Here is a 20460-nt window from a genome sequence, read left to right on the forward strand (position 1 = left end):
AGTGTCCTACGAAGCTACGAGCCTCCTCAGTGAAATCCAGACGGCATTATTAAAAAGGAAAAACCGCCAGAATCATTTACACTAGAAATAAAAATTGCCATGTGATGGGTTCAGTTCTCAAGTGACTGCACACTAAAAAGTCATCGACCCTGTCCTAAACTCCTACGGCTTGTTTATAGCAGTAGGCATATGAAGTGCAGTCATAACAAGACAGAACACAAAAATGAAGCACAAAACAAAATGGAAATAGTACATTACTCCTAGTATAACATGTAGGAGCAGTGACTAAGCTAGTGAGATGATTAGCTTGGTCGCCACTATCAGAACAATACTCGATATTTTTTTTTTTTGAGAAAGAACAAGACTCGATTGGGCATCCATCAACTTGTGTCCTTCTAACCCCCACCACCACTAATCTCTGTGCGAAGACCGTTGACCCGTTGACTGAAGACTCCGCCCCCTTTCACACGTAGTATAACAGGCTCCCCCGTTCGTCACTCTCATCCATCACGGTCACGGGCTCACTCCCCTCCTCCCCTGCCCACCTCAGCTGCTCTGCTCGGCAGCTCAGCTCAAGCTCACCTCACCGCCCAGGAAGCTTCCAAGTAAAATAATGTCAGGCTCCACCGCCTGCTGCCGCTTCCCCGTGCTCCTCGTCCTGCTCCTCTTCCTCCTCCTCGCCGGCGACGGCCGCTCCCAGCCCCAGCCCGCTGCCGCCGGCGACCGCGACACCCTGCTCGCCGTCAAGAAGGATTGGGGCAGCCCCCCGCAGCTCGCGTCCTGGGACCCCGCCGCCGCCCCCGACCACTGCACCTGGCCCGGCGTCGCCTGCGCCACCGCCAGCGGCGGCGGCGGCGGCGGGGCCGTCACGGGACTCGCCCTGTCCCGCCTCCACCTCACCGGCTCCGTCCCGGCGTCCGTCTGCGCGCTCAAGAGCCTCGCCCGCCTCGACCTCTCCTACAACAACCTCACCGGCGCCTTCCCCGCCGCCGCGCTCTACGCCTGCGCGGCGCTCCGCTTCCTCGACCTCTCCAACAACCAGCTCTCCGGGCCGCTCCCGCGCGACATCGACGGCCTCTCGCCGGCGATGGAGCACCTCAACCTCTCCACCAACGCCTTCGCCGGCGAGGTGCCGCCCGCGGTGGCGCGGCTCCCGGCGCTCAGGTCCCTGCTGCTCGACACCAACCGCTTCACGGGCGCGTACCCGGCGGCCGGGATAGGCCGGCTCGCCGGGCTCGAGGTCCTCACGCTGGCCGACAACGCGTTCGCGCCGGCGCCCGTGCCCGCGGAGTTCGCCACGCTCACCAACCTCACCTACCTCTGGATGGACAAGATGAACCTCACCGGGGAGATCCCGGAGGCCTTCTCCGGCCTCACGGAGCTCACCGTGTTCTCCCTGGCGTCCAACAAGCTCACCGGCTCGATCCCCGCGTGGGTGCTGCAGCACGGGAAGCTCCAGAACCTCTACCTCTTCGACAACAGCCTCTCCGGCGAGCTGCCGCGCAACGTCACGGCGGTGAACCTGATTGAGCTTGACCTGTCGTCGAATCAGCTCACCGGAGAGATTCCGGAGGATTTCGGGAAGCTCGAGAACCTCGGCTTGCTGCTTCTTTACCAAAACCAGCTCACCGGCGCAATCCCGGAGAGCATTGGGCTGCTAACCCAACTCAAGGACATCCGGTTGTTCAACAACCGGCTCTCCGGTGAGCTCCCGCCGGAGCTAGGAAAGCACTCGCCGCTCGGCAACCTCGAGGTGAACAACAACAACCTCTCCGGCCCGCTGCGGGAGGCGCTCTGCGCCAACGGGAAGCTCTACGACATCGTCGTCTTCAACAACAGCTTCTCCGGCGAGTTCCCTGCGAAGCTCGGGGACTGCGCCACGATAAACAACCTCATGCTCTACAACAACCGCTTCTCCGGCGAGTTCCCGGAGAGGATATGGTCGTTCCCGAAGCTGACCACGGTGATGATCCAGAACAACAGCTTCACCGGCACGCTGCCGTCAGAGATCTCCTTCAACATCTCACGGATCGAGATGGGATACAACATGTTCGCAGGCTCCGTCCCCAAGCTGGCGACGGGGCTCAAGGTGTTCCACGCCGAGAGCAACCGGCTTGCCGGCGAATTGCCGTCCGACATGAGCAAGCTCGCCAACCTCACCGATATGTCGGCGCCCGGCAACCGGATCACCGGCTCCATTCCGGCATCGATCAAGCTGCTGCAGAAGCTCAACACGCTGGACCTGAGCGACAACCGGATATCCGGCGCAATACCGCCGGAGACCCTCGGGACGCTCCCAGCGCTGACGACGCTCGATCTGTCCGACAATCTGCTCACCGGCGGCATCCCGGCGGACATCAGCAACCTGATCAACTCGCTCAACCTATCGTCGAACCAGCTCACCGGCGAGGTGCCGGTCCTTCTCCAGATTGCGGCGTACGACCGCAGCTTCCTCGGCAACCCGGGGCTGTGCGCGAGGCCGGGCGCAGGCACGAACCTCCCGGCGTGCCGGGGCGGCGGCGGCGCCCGCGACGAGCTGTCGAGGGGCCTGGTCATCCTCTTCGCGGCGCTCGCCGGCATCGTCCTCGTCGGCAGCGTCGGCATCGCGTGGCTGCTCTTCCGGCGCCGTAGGGAGAGCCACGAGGTGACGGACTGGAAGATGACGGCCTTCACCCAGCTGGACTTCGCCGAGTCGGACGTGCTGAGCAACATCCGCGAGGAGAGCGTGATCGGCAGCGGCGGGTCCGGGAAGGTGTACCGCATCCACCTCGGCGGCGGCGAGGAGGGCGGCCGGACGGTGGCCGTGAAGAGGATCTGGAACTCGAGGAAGGTGGACGAGAAGCTGGACAGGGAGTTCGAGTCGGAGGTGAAGGTGCTGGGCAGCATCCGGCACACCAACATCGTCAAGCTGCTCTGCTGCATCTCCAGCCAGGAGGCCAAGCTGCTGGTGTACGAGTACATGGAGAACGGCAGCCTCGACCGGTGGCTCCACCACCGGGACCGCGCCGGCGCGCCGGCGCCGCTGGACTGGCCGACGAGGCTGGCCGTTGCCGTCGACGCCGCCCGGGGGCTCAGCTACATGCACCACGACTGCGCCCAGCCCATCGTGCACCGCGACGTCAAGTCCAGCAACATCCTGCTCGACCCGGACTTCCAGGCCAAGATCGCCGACTTCGGCCTCGCCCGGATCCTCGTCAAGTCCGGCGGGCCGGAGTCCGTGTCCGCCATCGGCGGCACGTTCGGGTACATGGCCCCAGGTATACAAACAAGCAACTCGAATTCCATTCGAATTCAATTTGAGAGAATTTGCGAAGCTGATTGGTTGGAGGCGAATTGTTTGCAGAGTATGGGTACAGGCCGAAGGTGAACGAGAAGGTGGACGTGTACAGCTTCGGCGTGGTCCTGCTGGAGCTGACGACCGGCAAGGTGGCCAACGACAGCGGCGCCGACATGTGCCTGGCGGAGTGGGCGTGGCGGCGGTACCAGAAGGGCGCCCCGTTCGACGACGTCGTCGACGAGGCCATCCGGGAGCCGGCGGACATGCAGGACATCCTGTCGGTGTTCACCATGGGCGTCATCTGCACGGGGGAGAACCCGCTGACGCGGCCGTCCATGAAGGAGGTCCTGCACCAGCTCGTCCGGTGCGAGCAGATCGCCGCCGAGGCGGAGGCGTGCCGGGCGGACTACGAGGGCGGCGGCGCGCCGCTGCTCGAGTCGAGGAAGAAGGGCAGCCGGCGGCGGCGGAGCATGTCGGACTCCGGCCGGTGGAACGACGGCGACGAGGACGAGGACAGCGGCAACTTCGTGGTCCACGTCGTGTAGCCAGACGCTAGCCGGCTTTATTACAAGTAGTACAAGAGAAATTCAGGTGGCACCCGAGAGTACATAGCGGCTGCAAGCTCTTCCATGGTGGCAGAATCTCGCCTCTGCTGACCAGGCAGCTGAGGAAGCTCGGTCCGCCATGGTCGTCATGGTGCAAGGACGAACAACGAAGTGCAGTACATATGGAATTATGGATCGTCGAGGAGGCTGTAAATTAGCAGCAAAACCAAAAGGCCAACTCCAATCACACAAGAACGAAGTTATTGGTGGAGATGTTGGATACTTGGATCGGCACAAAGGGCTTGTTTGGTTTCATGACCACACTTAGGCTTTTTCCAACCATTTCCCCCATCCAACTCTCCCCAAACGTACTATTTACTATATTTTACTATCTCCCTCTAAAAGATTCCTCTCCCTATAACTCCTTCTCTCCAACCATTCCCCCAATATCCATTCCCCATATCCATTCCCCCTATACACTGTACCTCACTCTTTAACTATTTATTTATCATTTTTAAATTCTGAAAAAAATAGGACTGTATTTGTACTACTATAATACATATTGTTATCAAGTTACGAAATTCAAATAAATTTTTTATCACAAATAAATGACGTGATTAGAGTATAGAGGGAGTTGTAATCTCCCCCTATATGTGGGGGGAGATTCAACTCCACCCCTACGTAGGGGGAGCTTTAGGGGGTGCCGTTGGAGGCACCCTCCCCTCTAAAGCTCCCCCCACACAGGGGGAGGGGGTTTGGGGGGAGGCGTTGGAGAACGCCTTAGGTGTTGTTTGGCTCCAGGACTTTTTTCAAAAGTCCCTATCACATCAAAAAAAATCTTACTATTTTATAGTATTAAATAAAATCTGTTTATAAATGTTTTTTGACAGCTGAGTGCTTTTTTGCGAGACGAATCTAATGAGCCTAATTAATTCATAATCTGCTAGTGATGCTACAGTAAACATTCGCGAATCATAGATTAAGATACCTCATTAGATTCGTCTCGCAGTTTAGCCCCAGAGTTCTGCAGTTAGTTTTATAATTAACATTTATTTAATACTTCTAAATACTAAAAAGTTTCAGGGACTTAAAAAAATCCCGAGAACCAAACAACCCCTTAACAAGCGCCGATAGCTCCGTGAATAATGTTCATGGTTTGGCTGGGAGTAAGCGAGTTTTTAGCATTAACTGATAGCTAGTTCTAAAGAAGCAAACGGCGTGATGCAGATTGTATATACGATCCTGGCCTGCTTTTCAGTTCTCTGAAGAGCATTCTCTGTGTTTAGATTCGTAAAATAGTGGTAAAAAAAGTCACATCGGATATTATAGAATTTTTTGTTTGTTTTGTTATAATTGTTGTTCTATCATGACCTAACTAGGCTCAAAAAATTCGTCTCGTCGTGTATATCAAAACTATACAATTAATTTTTTTATTTATCTATATTTAATACTCCATGCATGAGGTAAGAGATTTGATGTGATATGTGAATAGTGAAATTTGGAGAAAGAAATTTTGGAACTAAACAGTCTCTTTGAAACTTTGGCCCCTTTGAGGGCTCCGCGCGCCTGCCGGCTCCGGCTTGTATACAGGAAATACTACTGTAGTGTACTGTTCTATAATGTAGCAAGGAGCCGAAACGAAAATCAAAGTCCAAAATGAACTACAAAAAGAGGTGGAGCCGGTGAAGCTGCCAAAACGTAGCTTCACCGGCGCCGGCTCCTGGGTGTTTTTGGGGGCTTTAGAAAACTGGAGGCCGCACAGTCTCTGGAAAAAGATCAATGAGTGGTAGGCTTATCTGCAACTGTACTGCACGCTGAAATAAAGCCATGCTGACACAGGAAGCAAATTTGCCTGTGTTTAGATTCGTAAAAAGATGGTAAAAAAGTTGCATCGGATACTGTAGTATATTATAGCACTTTTCGTTTATTTATGATAAATATTGTCTTATCATAAGCTAACTAGACTCAAAATATTTGTCTCGTAACGTACATCAAAATTATACAATTAGTTTTTTTATTTACCTACATTTAGTACTCCATGCATGAGACAAAAGATTTGATATGATAGATGAATAGTGAAGTTTGGAGAGAGATTTTGCAACTAAACACAGCCAGAGGACTGGACTGTGACGTGACACACTTTTTTCAAAGTGGGGAAGGTTGTGACGCAGAAAGAACAAATCTGGTGTCCGGCATGAAATGGAAAAAAACTGAACAAGGGACAAGAAACAATGGGCGTGAGCTGGAAAATGCAACAGCGACATTTGGCGGATTGCAGTATGCCGGCAGATTTATTTGGGTCTCTACTATTACTCTTCATCCAGTTGCCAAACATTATTAGAAAACGTGGCCTGGATGTGAAAGATCTCTGTCAAAAATATGTCCATAGTTCTGAAATAGGTTGTACTCCTAAGTTGTAACAATAGCAGATGTGTTTAAATCTCAAATGTAAACCTGGCAGTACCAGATACCAGTAATAGGAATGTACTATAGTGAGTTTGATTTCACTTAAATTTCTGAACTTCATGGGTGTTGGGGATTGGACCTTCGGATAGGCTCCCACCCTTAGAATTGCTCCCTAACTCGTTTGCAGGGCTCTAACGAAGAAAGACGAGCATACACGAAGGGCGACGGTCGCTCCCGAGATCGCCCAGGTCAGGGAGCTCACTTTCGGGTGGCCGAAGGTGACGAATGGTCACTCAGAAGCACAAGCTTAAAGACCAAGACCTGCGATAAACGAAGGATCCCACCTTCGAGTGGCCGAAGGTGACGAATGGTCACTCAGAATCATAAGCTCAAAGATCAGGACCAAAGGGACCAAAGGGATCGCCTTCGGGAACGAAGGCGACGGCTGATCGCTCGAAGATGGAACCTTCAGGGCCGTGACCTCCGAAGTATCCCGAAGGACGCGAAGACCTTCCTCGGGTGTAGGCGTGCGTGTAAAATGTGAATACGTGAGAAGGTCGGATTTGTATACCTCTCACCTTGTAATTTTACCCCGAAACCGGCTGTAAGTGAGCTGTAAATGAATTTGAAGGGGGCAATTTAGGAAAACCTGGCTGAGGGCTAGGGGTATAAATAGCCCCCTCTCTCCACAGTGTAGAGGGTTGAATTTTTTAGTTATTATTGGAGAATTAAGTGCCTACTTTCATTGCCATTTTCATACTGTTCATGCTATCTGTTTAGGCATCTAAGAAGCTAAGATCCCAACAACGGCGCCCACCGTTCCAGCTTGAAAAACAACCTTCGATGGCCCCAACGAAGAAGAAAGCCCCCGCCGGCACCACAAGCAACACCACTGAGCCTGGCCATGTCCTCGACGGCTCTACACTGTAGCACGAAGCCAACCCACGAATTGAAGACATCACCAATGAAGCTGTTCTTCATGGAGATCCGGTTGATGACACCGAAAACACCGAAGCTCATCAAACCCAATCTGCGGAGCTCACAGAAGCAGCACTCAAGCTCAAGACCCTTTAAATGAAGAAAAGGAACATCGAAGCTCAGCTCGCCACCAAAAAAAGGCACTGGACTAGGCAAACAAGCTAGCCGAGGCCAGGCGCAAACTAGCAGAAATGGAGGCGGAAGTTGAGAATTTGCAGAGGGCATACCAAGAAATGCCCGAAGATTCTGTCCAACAAGAAAACCGCGTCATCCACCAGACAACCTTCGCTCACAATGAAGACCGAAAGGCCACCACCGGTCAACCTCCCATTTGACCCGACCTCGCCACTCTCAGTCGCTTTGCAGCGAACTTCATGGCCGCTCGGCTACAAGCCCACACAGCTCCCCAAGTATAATGCAACAACTGATCAAACTCAGTTCCTCATGGCCTACGAAGCAACCATCGCTTCGGCCGGAGGTGACGACTCAACCATGGCCAAGTCCTTCGTCATGGCTTGCGAAGGTTCTGTGGCCAACTGGTACTCATACCTTCCCCAACAATCAATCAATAACTGGTACCAGCTGAAAGGAAGGCTCCTCCAGGACTTCCAGGGATTTAGAAGGCTAAATACCAACACTGTGAAAGATTTCAAGTGCCCACAGCACGACCGTGAGCCTCTCTATGACTATTTCCGGAGGTTCATTCAGAAGAAGGCTCAAATCACAAACTTCCTAGAGAAAGATGCGATCAAAAAATGCATCGAAGGTCTCCTGCCTGGCCAGCTTGCTTCTCATCTCACAAGAGAGCCCCCGAGGACCCTGGAGGAGCTCTACACAGAAGCAGAGAAGTACGCGAAATCAGACGCCGACCACCGCAGAAGAGTAGAGCAAAGAAGAATCATGCGTCAGGCAGAAAAATACAATCAGCAAACATGGCAGCAAGAGAAACAGCCAGCTCAGCAACTCATTTTACCTGTGGAACCTTCACAAGATGATGATGAACAGTTAACCTTTGATCCCTTCATGATACCACCAGAGTCGGAACCTCAACACTCAAATGACAGCAACCTTCGTCCGGAGCACGGGACAGAGGTCGCGGCAGAGGAAGGGGCCGAGGTCGTGGACCTTCGCGTGAGCCCAAAAAATTCTTCTGTCACTTCCACGGGTCTGACTCCGACCATAGAACAAACCAGTGCCCGGAGAAGAAGAAGACCCTTGAGAGAATGGAGTCCGAGAGAAAAGCCAAACTAGTTGGGCATACTACATGGCCTCAGACTCCACAAACTCCTCAACAAATACAGTACACACAACCTTCGTTCGTTCCACCCCCCCATTTACCCAAGCATACCGCCCACCCATGTTCAACTACAACTATAACCACAACTGGCAGCCGCAGCCAAACCCTCAAACACAACCCAGTCAACCCACCACCCAAGCTCAACCAACACAAGAGTAGCTACCACCACCCCGAGTCCACCCACCAAAACAAGAAAACCAAACCACAAATAGCCAACCCGCGGCACTACCAACCTTCGGGGTGATCATGCCCATCTCCAGAGGTTCCACCCTGGACTTCGAAAACAAGAGACAGCGCAGAGACTACTTCAGGCAAGTACATTGCATCGTCTCCGAAGGTCCAACCAAGAGAACCCAGTGGTCACACTCTCCGATCACCTTCTCCAAAGAAGATGTCAACCTCATCAGCTACCCACACACAGATGCTCTTGTCATCGTGGCAAACATTCAGGGCTGGAGGATAGTCAAGATACTAGTTGACACTGGCAGTTCTGTAGACATCATCTTTTCCGACACCTTCAACAAGATGGGCATCGACCGAAGCCTGCTTCAGGCTTCGGATATCCCTTTAATGGGATTCGGAGGAATGAGAGTGAACACAATTGGCAAACTGTCACTCACTGTCTCATTCGGAGACACGGCCAATGCAAGAATAGAGCACACCACCTTCGATGTGGTAGAGATGCCCTACCCATACCACACAATCCTAGGAAGGGGGACAATCAACAAGTTCGAAGCTATCATTCATCAACTGTAATTGTGCATGAAGATTCCAGCTCCCACGGGGGTCATCACCATCCGTGGGGACCAGCAGCTTGCATGGGACATAGAGCGGGGATACACCCCAGGCCAGAAAAATATCCACAACCTTCGGATTGAATCCAAATCTGTTACCTTCAAAGAGCAGCAGAGAGACAACGAGAAAGCAACCTTCGAGGAAGACTGCGAAGTCAAGAAGGTCCCCCTTGACGTACATCTACCCGACAAAATAGTAACCATTAATGCAACCCTCGAGCCCATCAAGATGCTTTTGCATGGTCCGCCAGTGACCTACGGGGCGTCAGCAGAGATATCATTGAGTATCGCTTGAATATCAACCCAAACATCAAGCCAAAGAAGCAGAAGCTTCGCAAAATGGCAGATGAAAAAGTCGCAGCAGTCAAGGCCGAATTCCAGAGACTGCTAGATGCAAATGTTATTCGAGAAGTCAAATACCCAACATGGCTGGCAAACACCGTGCCGGTCAAAAAGAAGAATGGCAAGTGGCGCATGTGCATCGATTTCACTGACCTCAATAAAGCCTGCCCGAAGGATGACTTCCCACTACCAAGAATCGACAGAGTCGTCGATGATGTGGCAAACAGTCAACTGATGTCTCTGCTGGACTATTTTTCCGGATACCATCAGATTTGGATGAGGAAAGAAGACGAAGAAAAAACAAGCTTCATAACCCCCTTCGGCACTTACTGCTTCGTAAGGATGCCTGAAGGATTGAAAAATGCAGGACAGTCTTTTTCAAGAATGTCTTCGGTGGTCCTGGAGCACCAACTCAGAAGAAATGTCCTGACTTATGTTGATGATATTGTAGTAACCAGTTCAATAAGAGGTAACCATGTGGCAGACCTGACTGAAACCTTCGCAAGCCTAAGAAAAGCAGGGTTGTCCTTGAACCCCAACAAGTGCATCTTTGGAGTTCACAAAGAAAAGGTGCTAGGATGCCTCGTGTCCACCAAAGGCATCGAAGCAAATCCTGACAAAGTAAAAGCTCTCTGGAACATGGAGGAGCCCAAGTCCATCAGGGACGTACAGAAGCTCACAGGGCGGATAGAAGCCCTAAACAGATTTATCCCTTGCTCTGCTGCCCGAAACATACCATTCTTCAAGGTCCTTCGCAATGCAAACAAATTCGAGTGGGGCCTCGAGCAAAGCGAAGCCCTTTAGGCACTCAAAAACTATCTCCAAAACATGATCAAAATGACCTCACGCGACCCGAAGGATGTGTTGCTCATGTACATCACGACATCCTACTCTGCTGTCAGTGCAGCGCTCGTGCTCGAGAGAGAAATCGAGGGAAAGAAGAAGCAGCTACCTGTTTACTTCGTATCCGAAGCTCTTGCATGCTCGAATCTCTTGTACTCAGAACTAGAGAAAATTGCATATGCAGTAGTCATGTCTGCTCGGAAGCTTCGACACTATTTCGAAGCTCACAAGATAATCGTAGTTACAGATCAACCTCTGCATGACTTGTTCAACAACAGAGAGTCCGCAGTCAGAATTTCTAAATGGGCTTCGGAACTCTCTGAGTTCTACATAGACTTCGAGAGAAGAACAGCCATCAAGTCACAAGTATTGGCAGACTTCATTGCCGATTGGACATCCCCAATCTTCAAGGAGGAACCTTTGGCTGAAACCTGGATGGTGCGCTGCGACGGGGTCTGGTGCAACGAAGGAGCTGGAATTGCTGCAATCATAGAATCTCCTTCGGGTGCGAAAACAAGATACGCAGCATGTCTAAGCTTCGGCAACCTCGAATCATCAACCAACAACACCACAGAGTATGAAGTCTTGCTCCTGGGCCTACGCAAAATGAAAGCTCTTGGCCATCAAAACGTCATAGTCAGAACAGATTTGAAGGTTGTCAAAGACCACATTGAAAAAGATTCAGAAGCAAGAAAACCAGAGCTCATCGAGTACCTCGATGCCGTCAGAATGATGGAGAAATATTTCAAGGGCTTCGATATCGTTCATATCCCAAGGCACATGAACGATGAAGCTGACAAGCTGGCAAAAGGAGCATCAAGAAAGGAGCAATTACCTTCGGATGTATTCTACGAAGAAATCACAAAACCTTCGATCAAGCCGAAGAAAGAAAAATAGGTTTCAGTCATAGCAGCTGAAGACTAGAGAACACCCATAATGGAATACCTTCGGGGAAACAATGAACTGGCAAATGAGAGAGAAGAGAAAAAAATGTTCAAAAGAGCAAGGGGCTACATATTCTCCGAAGGTGAGCTGTTCAAGTCAGGCGTCACCAGCCCATGGATGAAGTGCATCTCCACAGCCGAAGGCATCGAGCTCCTAAAGGAAGTACATTCCGGGTTCTGTGGATCCCACATTGGCTTCAGACAACTCGTCTCCAAAGCCTTCAGGCAAGGATGTTTCTGGCCCACGGCGCTAAAGGACGCCCAGCACATAGTCAAGACAGGCCAAGCATGCCAAATGATGGGCCCGAAGTCCTCAAAACCTTCGGAGCCAACCCAGCTAATACCTCCGACCTGGCCCCTGCAAAGATGGGGAATTGATCTCGTTAGACCCTTACCCACCGCTCAAGGCAATTACAAGTACGCAGTAGTTGCTATCGATTACTTCACAAAGTGGATCGAAGGCAAGCCCCTAATCAACATCACATCAGAAACAATTAGAAAATTTTTCTGGCAGAACATCATCTGCAGGTTTGGGGTCCCACGGGAAATTACCGTCAATAATGGCAAACAGTTTGATTCACAACTCTTCAGAGAGTTCTGTCACAGTGTAGGCACAAAGGCAATCTTTGCTTCGGTTTACCACCCGCAATCAAATGGGGCCGTCGAAATAGCCAACAACATTATCTTCGGCAGCATCAAAAAATGCCTGTTTGATTAGGCGGATGAACTACCAAAGGTCATCTAGTCCCACAACACTTCAGAATTAAGAACAACGAAGTTCACACCATTCAGGCTACTCTATGGTGCCGAAGCAATGACACCAGAGGAGTTTAAAAACCGAAGCCTAAGGGTGACTCACCAAGTTGAGGCCATACCATCGATCGACAAGGATCTTATGGAACTAGATATCCTTCAAACTTCGGAGAACCTTGTGAAGTATCAACACGAAACCACAAAGTGGAGAGACAAAAAGGTCGTGAAAAAAAACATCACAGTCGGGGACTAGGTCCTAAAAAGAAAGCCAAATGCCAAAACCTCCGGCAAGCTCCACTCAAAATGGGAAGGGCCATTCCTAGTAATCAAGAGCAACAGACCAGGGTCATATCACCTGTCCGACGCCGAAGACAATGAGCTGCAGCATCCTTGGAATGCGGACAGCCTTAAAAAGTACTACATATAAACATGTAAAAAGGCCGCATCGTGAAACTATAAGCGATTGCGGACCTTCGCAGATATTTTCAGTTCTTTTTACATTGTAAAAGGGCCGTACTCTTTTCCTCACAGGGGGAAAATCCACACCGGAGGTGAGGTTTTTGACGAGGCGGACCCATTGTAAACTCTCTCAATGCAATGAATTTCCCCCGAACAAAGTGTCACCTTCGCCTGAGCAGCCCAAATGGCAAGCTTCGGCCAGCATCTACATGCTACATAAAACAGTAAGTTAGCAAAGTATGCAGAATCCGCAAACTTTGCATACTTATCAAACGAACGCCAAGGGGCTTCGACCTTTCAGAAGGTCCGAACCAAAAAACCTTCGGCACAAAGGGCACAATAAGTGCAAAACGAACGCCAAGGGGCTTCGACCTTTCAAAAGGTCCGAACCAAAAACCTTCGGCACGAAAGGCACAATAAGTGCAAAATGAACGCCAAAGGGCTTCGACCTTTCAGAAGGTCCGAACCAAAAAAACATTCGGCACAAAGGGCACAATAAGTGCAAAACGAACGCCAAGGGGCTTCGACCTTTCAGAAGGTCCGAACCAAAAAAACATTCGGCACAAAGGGCACAATAAGTGCAAAACGAACGCCAAGGGGCTTCGACCTTTCAAAAGGTCCGAACCAAAAACCTTCGGCACAAAAGGCACAATAAGTGCAAAACGAACGCCAAGGGGCTTCGACCTTTCAAAAGGTCCGAACCAAAAAACCTTCGGCACAAAAAACACAATAAGTGCAAAACGAACGCCAAGGGCCTTCGACCTTTCAAAAGGTCCGAACCAAAAACCTTCGGCACAAAAAGCACAATAAGTGCAAAATGAACACCAAGGGGCTTCGACCTTTCAAAAGGTCCGAACAAAAAACCTTCGGCACAAAAGGCACAATAAGTGCAAAACGAACACCAAGGGGCTTCAACCTTCCAAAAGGTCCGAACCAAAAAAATCTTCGGCACAAAAGGCACAATAAGTACAAAAAGAACGCCAAAGGGCCTCGACCTTTCAAAAGGTCCGAACCAAAAATAACCTCGGAAGAATCGAAAGATGGATGCCAGAAAGGGGGGGGAGACGTTTTTCCATCTAAACCCTCGGCACCCATCATTCGATCTACCCGAAACAAAAAGAACAAAACCCCTCGAAGACAATAGCGTGCAAGAAGGGGGGGACGTTTTTCCCCAAAATAAAAAATTTCCGCGCGTTGCCTCGTCGGTAAAAAAAATTATCTATTGAGGTTCCACAAAGAAAGAAACCCCCTTTTTTCATAAACTGCCTCCGGGCGACGACTGGTTAGGAAGGGGGGAGACGTTTTTCCAAGAAACACAACCCTAACGAGCGTCGCCTCGGATGACAACAACTTACTTCTCGAAGGACACTTCCGGCATTCAACAAAAGCCGACCAAACTTTACCGAAGGGAACTTGCCCCTGCAAAAAGCAATCTTCGAAAAGATCCCCTGGGACAACACGCTGGTAAGGGGGGAGACGTTTTTCTCCAAAAACAAAACCCCCGTGTGTCGCCCAGTCCTACATTACCTAACAAACCTCCGGGAGGAATATACCAGAAAGGGGGGAGACGCTTTTCTTAAGACCCCTCGCACATCCCACAACAAGGCACCTCGAAGGATACACAAAACACAGCACCTCGAAGGATGCACATACTAAGGCACCTCGACGGATGCACATAACAGAGCAACCTGAAGGATGCACACAACAAGGCACCTCGAAGGATGCACAAAACACAGCACTTCGAAGGATGCACATAACAAGGCACCTCGATGGATGCACATATCAGAGCAATCCAAAGGATGCACACAACAAGGCACCTCGAAGAATGCACAAAACACAGCACCTCGAAGGATGCACATAACAAGGCACCTCGATGGATGCACATATCAAAACACCCCGAAGTATGCACATGCGTAAAAGCACCCCGAAGGATGCATTCAAAAAGTCATCTCGAAGGATGCTCGCAGAAAGGCATCTCGAAGGATGCACACAGAGAGGAAGCCCGAAGGATGCGCAATAAGAAGCCCCAGGAAAGGCAATCGCGAGAATAACATACACGTCGAGAAGCGTCGCGAAGGACACATTCGGACGAAAAAGCAAAAGAGATTACAATGAATTACGACCGGACCAGCATAAGTATTCTGCAACGCTGCATCCGGGACGAGCAAGGCTGAAAGTCTCCCAGCACATCAATACCTTAGCGTTGTTCGCGTCCTGCAGCATGGGAATATTTACAAACAAATTCAAAATCCGCCAAAACAAATCCCTATAAGCTAATCTTTTGACCTGAGCCCTCGGCGATCCGTACGCGTCGCGTCCCGAAGGAGACTTGCTGGCCTCGGGCATCCCACCGACCCACGAAGGTTGATCAGGATTTAATTCCTGCACAAATAACAAAGTTTTACCACAAGAAAGAAAAAAACCAAAAAACACAGAGCCAGCTGAAAGAAAGCTTACCCCTGTCACAGCAGCCGTGAGGGTCCGAACAGCGACCTTACCCGAAGGTTCCCAGAAACACTCGAAGTATGCAATCTTGACATCCTGTATCTTGTTAACCTCTTCGGACAAACCCTCGTAGGGGACGTACTGAAAGCCCCTTCGAGCTTAGAGAGGTCGACGGCGCCGGCGCGGAGAAGGTTCCCTACAAGCCCCTCGAAGGAGACAGACGCCGCGTTATCATTCGCAATGCTCATCACCTCCCCGAGCCCCTCAAACTCCGACAGCAACCAGTCCAGAAGCTGAAAGATAACCTGAGAACCCTCGGCTGGCTCAGGCAAGGGCAGAGGCTCTGCCTCGAGAGCAGCAAGAGCCTTCTTGTACTCTTGGTACACTCCCTCGGCTCGCAAAGCAACCTCAGCAAAGACTTGCTCAAGCTCACCCACTTTAGCATGGACCTTCTCCAATTCAGTGATCCTTCCCTTAAGGGCAGCCTTCTCGTTCGCGTCCCTTTCCACAGTCTTCTGAAGGCTCTCTAGAACCTTTTCATTGTCCGAAGCAGTTGTCTCTAGCTTCGAACACTTGGCCTTCATTTGCTTATTTTCGTCCTTTAGAGCGAGAATCTCCGCCTCAACCCGCCGCAGATTGTCCGCCAGACTCAATCTCTCAGTGGCGCTCTTGACCCGAAGGTCCGCATCCGCCTTGGCCTTCTGCATCAAAATACGGCTGGCCAGGGCAAGCTTCTTGCTCAAGTCAGCAACGATGAAGGCAGCATCAGAGGTGGATGTTTCTGCCATGGCTGCATTAAACTCTGAATCAAACACAAAATCACCTTTGGGGACACCAAAAATTGAACAAAAGCTAAACGCAATCAGGCCCCGCCTTACCCTTTTCAGGGGGGAGATCCCGGTCGTGCCAGGCCCGTGCATCACGGCCAAAAGCTGCTGCATCAACGCAGACACAACTGCAAAGACAACAAAAGGGGGCCCTCAGGTCACAAACAAACCAAGTGCCCACGCAAAACAAAGTAACGAAGCTTACCAGGTTCGTCGAAGTTCAACCCCTCCAGCATCTCCAGCTCTTTGTCCGCAGGTGGAGCCGAGGATCCACCCGGGATATCCCCGCCCCTAAGAGAGAGCAGTGTCTCACTAACCAAAACCCCCCTCCTCAATGCCAACCGAAGAGGTAGGAATGGCGACCGCCGACACCGGAGTAGGAGCCATCGGAGCACCGGCCGCAGCCCGGTGGGTCTCGGCTCAGGCGGCTTCGGAAGGTCCGAAGGCTTGGCACCAATCTTAACGAGACTCTGAATCCTCCGGCATTTTGTTATACCTTCGGGGGGACAATAAAGCTTAATCAGTGCCCTCGCCACCTCAACCCGACGGCCGAAACCAAAAAGCATGGTCTCGTACTCATCGCTAAGATCATAACGGGATCTAAAAAGCCTCCCTTCGGGAAACTACAATCTCCCCGCCCACCGTCCCCATGAGCTCTTCCATAAAGGAGGGCGTACCACTATCTCCCAAAGAAACCTCCTCGTCCCGCGCCTTCCTCTTAGCGCTCTCGGCCCTCGCAACCGAAGCCTTCGAGCTCGAAGGCTTCCTCTCCCTCCCGCAACCACGACCCCCCCCCCCCCCCCCCCCGCCACCTTCGCCCGAAGTCCCAGCCTCCTCTTTCTTAGCCTTGCCCTTGGACTTCTTCGACACCACCTCGGAGCCAACATTGCCCGGAGGCATCATCCTCGGAACTGCACCCGCAGGCACCGGCCAAAGGCCGTACTCCATGCCCATCTCCACCAAGCATTTGTTCAAACAAAGATTCCTCTTGCAAACCTCGACCAAGGAAAGATATTCCTTCCTGTTCCAAGGCCCCAAGATGTCCAAGGCCTCCTGCTCCAGCTCGGCAACAATCACCTCGTCACTATAACCTTCGGGTTTCCGAAGACCGAAAACTAGAGAGGTCAAGTCATACGCCATCCCAGAAAAACACTTCCGCTCGAACCCTCGAGAAGCCCAACCAGCGGACAAAGGCCAAATCCCCGCAGCCAAAAACTCTTCCACCATGTCTCTGCCCCCGCAAACTTGATAGGCCGTCATAAAAGCTTCCACACATGGTTTAAAGCCTGGCGCACGCTTGTTGTACGAAGGCTGATAAGTGTGATCGAACGGCTTGATATCCGAAGCTAACAGATACTTCTCCTCATTCGAACCCTTGGGATCCGAAAACCGATTTTGGCATAAAACCAGAACCCCAGCCAGTTCCCCTCCCATTTGTTTTTCTGGGCTGCGGCAAGCACAACCTTCGTCAAGTCTGTCTTCTTGTTGGACTTGCGAGGGACGAAGGTGCAACACCCATTCTGCACCTCACTCTCTTCTTCATCATCATCATCATCATCATCATCATCATCATCATCATCATCATCCATAAAAACCTTCCGAAGCTGACAGTGCAACTGAAACAGCCTACAAAAGGCATCAACGGACACCCCACCTCTGAACGTCCTCGCAACCCATAAAAATTTTGACAACGCTAGTGAAGCTTCACGTTGAATGGCTCCAGTAGCTTTGGAACTACAGGATCCATCGAAATGCGCAACCCAGCGGTAAAAAAATCCTTAAAAACAACCACCTCTCCAGTCTGAGGCATCGGGAAAACCTCCGGGCCAGGAGGGCGACACACCCCCTCGGGAAAATATCCTTTCGAAACATAGAAATTGATCGTAATCTGAGAGACGACAGATGGCTCGAAGAGTAAGGTCTTACGCTTCTCAGGACCCATCGGGTCGGAAACACTCGCTGAAACCCCCGACAGACTTCCGCTGGCCTGTTCTTGTTGGACTGCCAGACGCGAAGCCTCGGATCCTTCGGGGTGTTCAATGGGATCAGAGTCTGCGTGAAGAACCGCCCTCTTAATAAATGCCATATCTACATAAAAACGAAGAAAGACAAATTAGAAAAAAGGAATCAAACGAACCTTCGATCCACCTCACCGTTTGCTTAGTGCGAGCCACGAACCGCTATTCTACTTACACCGAGAAAAATGAGCAGCTTGATCACGCACGAAGCGGAACCTTCGGAAGAAGCGCTTTATAGCAAAAAGCGTCGAAGGTAAGCAAAGCTCAAGAGGGCACAGGTTTTACCCCCCCACCCCTCCGCTTATATAGGTGGGGGAAAGCTGTACCAATAGTAAAATCGAGGAGTCGGCCGTCCAAGCGTTGCAATCGGAGCCTGACACGTGCACAACCAAAACCGACCGTTGCAGCCGACAGTTTGGGAGACGTTTTTTCCTCGGGAGCTTCCCGAAGGTTACGCGCAATTTTCTTCTTCAACGCGGGTTCGAACCGTCGGCTTCGGACCTCGCCCTCGAGGGGCTACTGTTGGGGATTGGACCTTCGGATAGGCTCCCACCCTCGGAAATGCTCCCTAACTCGTTTGCAGGGCTCCAACGAAGGAAGGCGAGCATACCCAAAGGGCGACGGTCGCTCCTGAGATCGCCCAGGCCAGGGAGCTCACCTTCGGGTGGCCGAATGTGACGAATGGTCACTTAGAAGCACAAGCTTAAAGACCAAGACCTGCGATAAACGAAGGATCCCACCTTCGGGTGGCCGAAGGTGACGAATGGTCACTCAGAAGCACAAGCTTAAAGATCAAGACCAGAGATAAACGAAGGATCCCACCTTCGGGTGGCCGAAGATGACGAATGGTCACTCAGAAGCACAAGCTCAAAGATCAGGACCTTCGGGACCAAGGGGATCGCCTTCGAGAACGAAGGCGACGGCTGATCGCTCGATGACGGAACCTTCAGGGCCGTGACCTCCGAAGTATCCCGAAGGACGCGAAGACCTTCGTCGGGTGTAGGCGTGCGTGTAAAACGTGAATACGTGAAAATGTCGGATTTATATATCTCTCACCTTGTAATTTTACCTCGAAACCGGCTGTAAGTGAGCTGTAAATGAGTTGGAAGGGGGTAATTTAGGAAAACCCGGCTGAGGGCTAGGGGTATAAATAGTTCCCTCTCTCCACAGTGTAGAGGGTTGAATTTTCTAATTATTACTGGAGAATTAAGTGTCTACTTTCATTGTCATTTTCATACTGTTCATGCTCCCTGTTTGGGCATCTAAGAAGCTAAGATCCCAACAATGGGATTCTTCAGTTGTTGTGCACCCCATACAACCAAACTTCAATGTCACATACTCCACGCTCCACGGTTTGCAATTACATTCTCAAAACAAGAGGAAAACAGAAAAAAAAAGGTTTGCCAGTACCTCAGTCAGTGACGAATTTGAAGCCAGCCATCCAAATCAAAGTGACAGCTAGCTATTGAGGTGAACCTGCATTATACTTGAGCCATACTCCACTGAATTTCCCAGAAACCAACAGATATGCAAATATTGCTTTTCTAGGTACTTGTACCTAGCTGATCCTTGCTAGCTACAAGCATCTGCAATCCTGGATGAAACAACACACACCAGAAAAATGTTATGACTTAATCTCCTTTATGGCGACTGCATTTCAGGATGTTTTATGCGTTTGAATGTATTTTGTGGGAGTACAGTAGAGGATAGAACGCACTTCTGTTGTGAATTGGTGTAATATTTATTGGCCACCAGACATCTAGGGATCTATTATTAGATTGGAAAACAATTAGGGTTATCCATCCTGCATGTTCATCTTAATTATTTGCCATTTGTAACTCTTAGTTGCAGGTTGTGATGATCAAATCACAGCTTGGAAAAGAAAGACAACTGCTGTTTTGATTGGCTTAAAACCATTGGCAGTAAAGAAGACTTCTGTATACTGAAACTAAGTTCCTGCTATAATGGATACATGCCTTACTACTAGTACTAGATTCAAGCTCCTGGGATAAATACTAATGTAGCATTGGTCTTCCTAACTTCAGGAAATCTTGGAGAACTAGAAAAACTGAATCAAGAGCTCTTTGCTTGCTGGTGCTTCATGAGGCCTGGAATGGAAGAAGCTTGACTGCAGTTCCTGATGGCTACAGGGTACTGTTGTGTGTTCTGTGTGTGTGCCGCGGGCATGCGCGCATGCTTGTGTTTTAGCTAGAATGAAGTGCTGCCTAGTCTCTCACTTAGCCAATTTATAGTGCAATAGCTTTAAACGTTGGAAAATAGAAACATACTTTGATCTTACATACTAGATACAACAAAGAATTGCGTGTGTCCGTTTCATGGGTATATGTAGTTACCTGTATTTTGACATGTGATTCTGTATTTGTACTTTGGTCTTATATTTGGCTAGTGATGCGATGAATGCGACCATCTAATTTTTTGCTTTCTTGGATGCGATTCTATTGTGGCGGGTCGTGCTGAGCTGGAATGTCTTGCTATGGACTGCAGGGCATGTAACACATTGAATGAGCTGTA

At 50.5% G+C, this 20460-nt stretch overlaps 1 protein-coding gene across 1 annotated transcript; it reads left to right on the forward strand.

The window, feature by feature from the left end:
• Nucleotides 1-516: 516 nt before the first annotated feature.
• LOC120704842 (receptor-like protein kinase 5) lies at nucleotides 517-4149 on the forward strand. The gene is made up of 2 exons (XM_039989374.1): nucleotides 517-3257; nucleotides 3344-4149. Exons 1-2 carry the CDS (start codon nucleotides 614-616, stop codon nucleotides 3820-3822), a joined length of 3123 nt encoding a protein of 1040 aa, XP_039845308.1. The 5' UTR covers nucleotides 517-613; the 3' UTR covers nucleotides 3823-4149.
• The last annotated feature ends 16311 nt before the right edge of the window (nucleotides 4150-20460 follow it).

Source organism: Panicum virgatum, chromosome 4K (genome assembly GCF_016808335.1).
Source record: "Panicum virgatum strain AP13 chromosome 4K, P.virgatum_v5, whole genome shotgun sequence".
In the NCBI taxonomy this organism is placed as follows: Eukaryota; Viridiplantae; Streptophyta; class Magnoliopsida; order Poales; family Poaceae; genus Panicum; species Panicum virgatum.

What these genes read in the sequence shown, in the direction of transcription:
- LOC120704842 (XM_039989374.1), top strand. Translation starts at nt 614, where the DNA reads ATGTCAGGCTCCACCGCCTGCTGCCGCTTCCCCGTGCTCCTCGTCCTG. An exon ending in GTTCGGGTACATGGCCCCAG is followed by an intron (nt 3,258 to 3,343) that starts GTATACAAACAA and finishes AATTGTTTGCAG; the next exon opens with AGTATGGGTACAGGCCGAAG.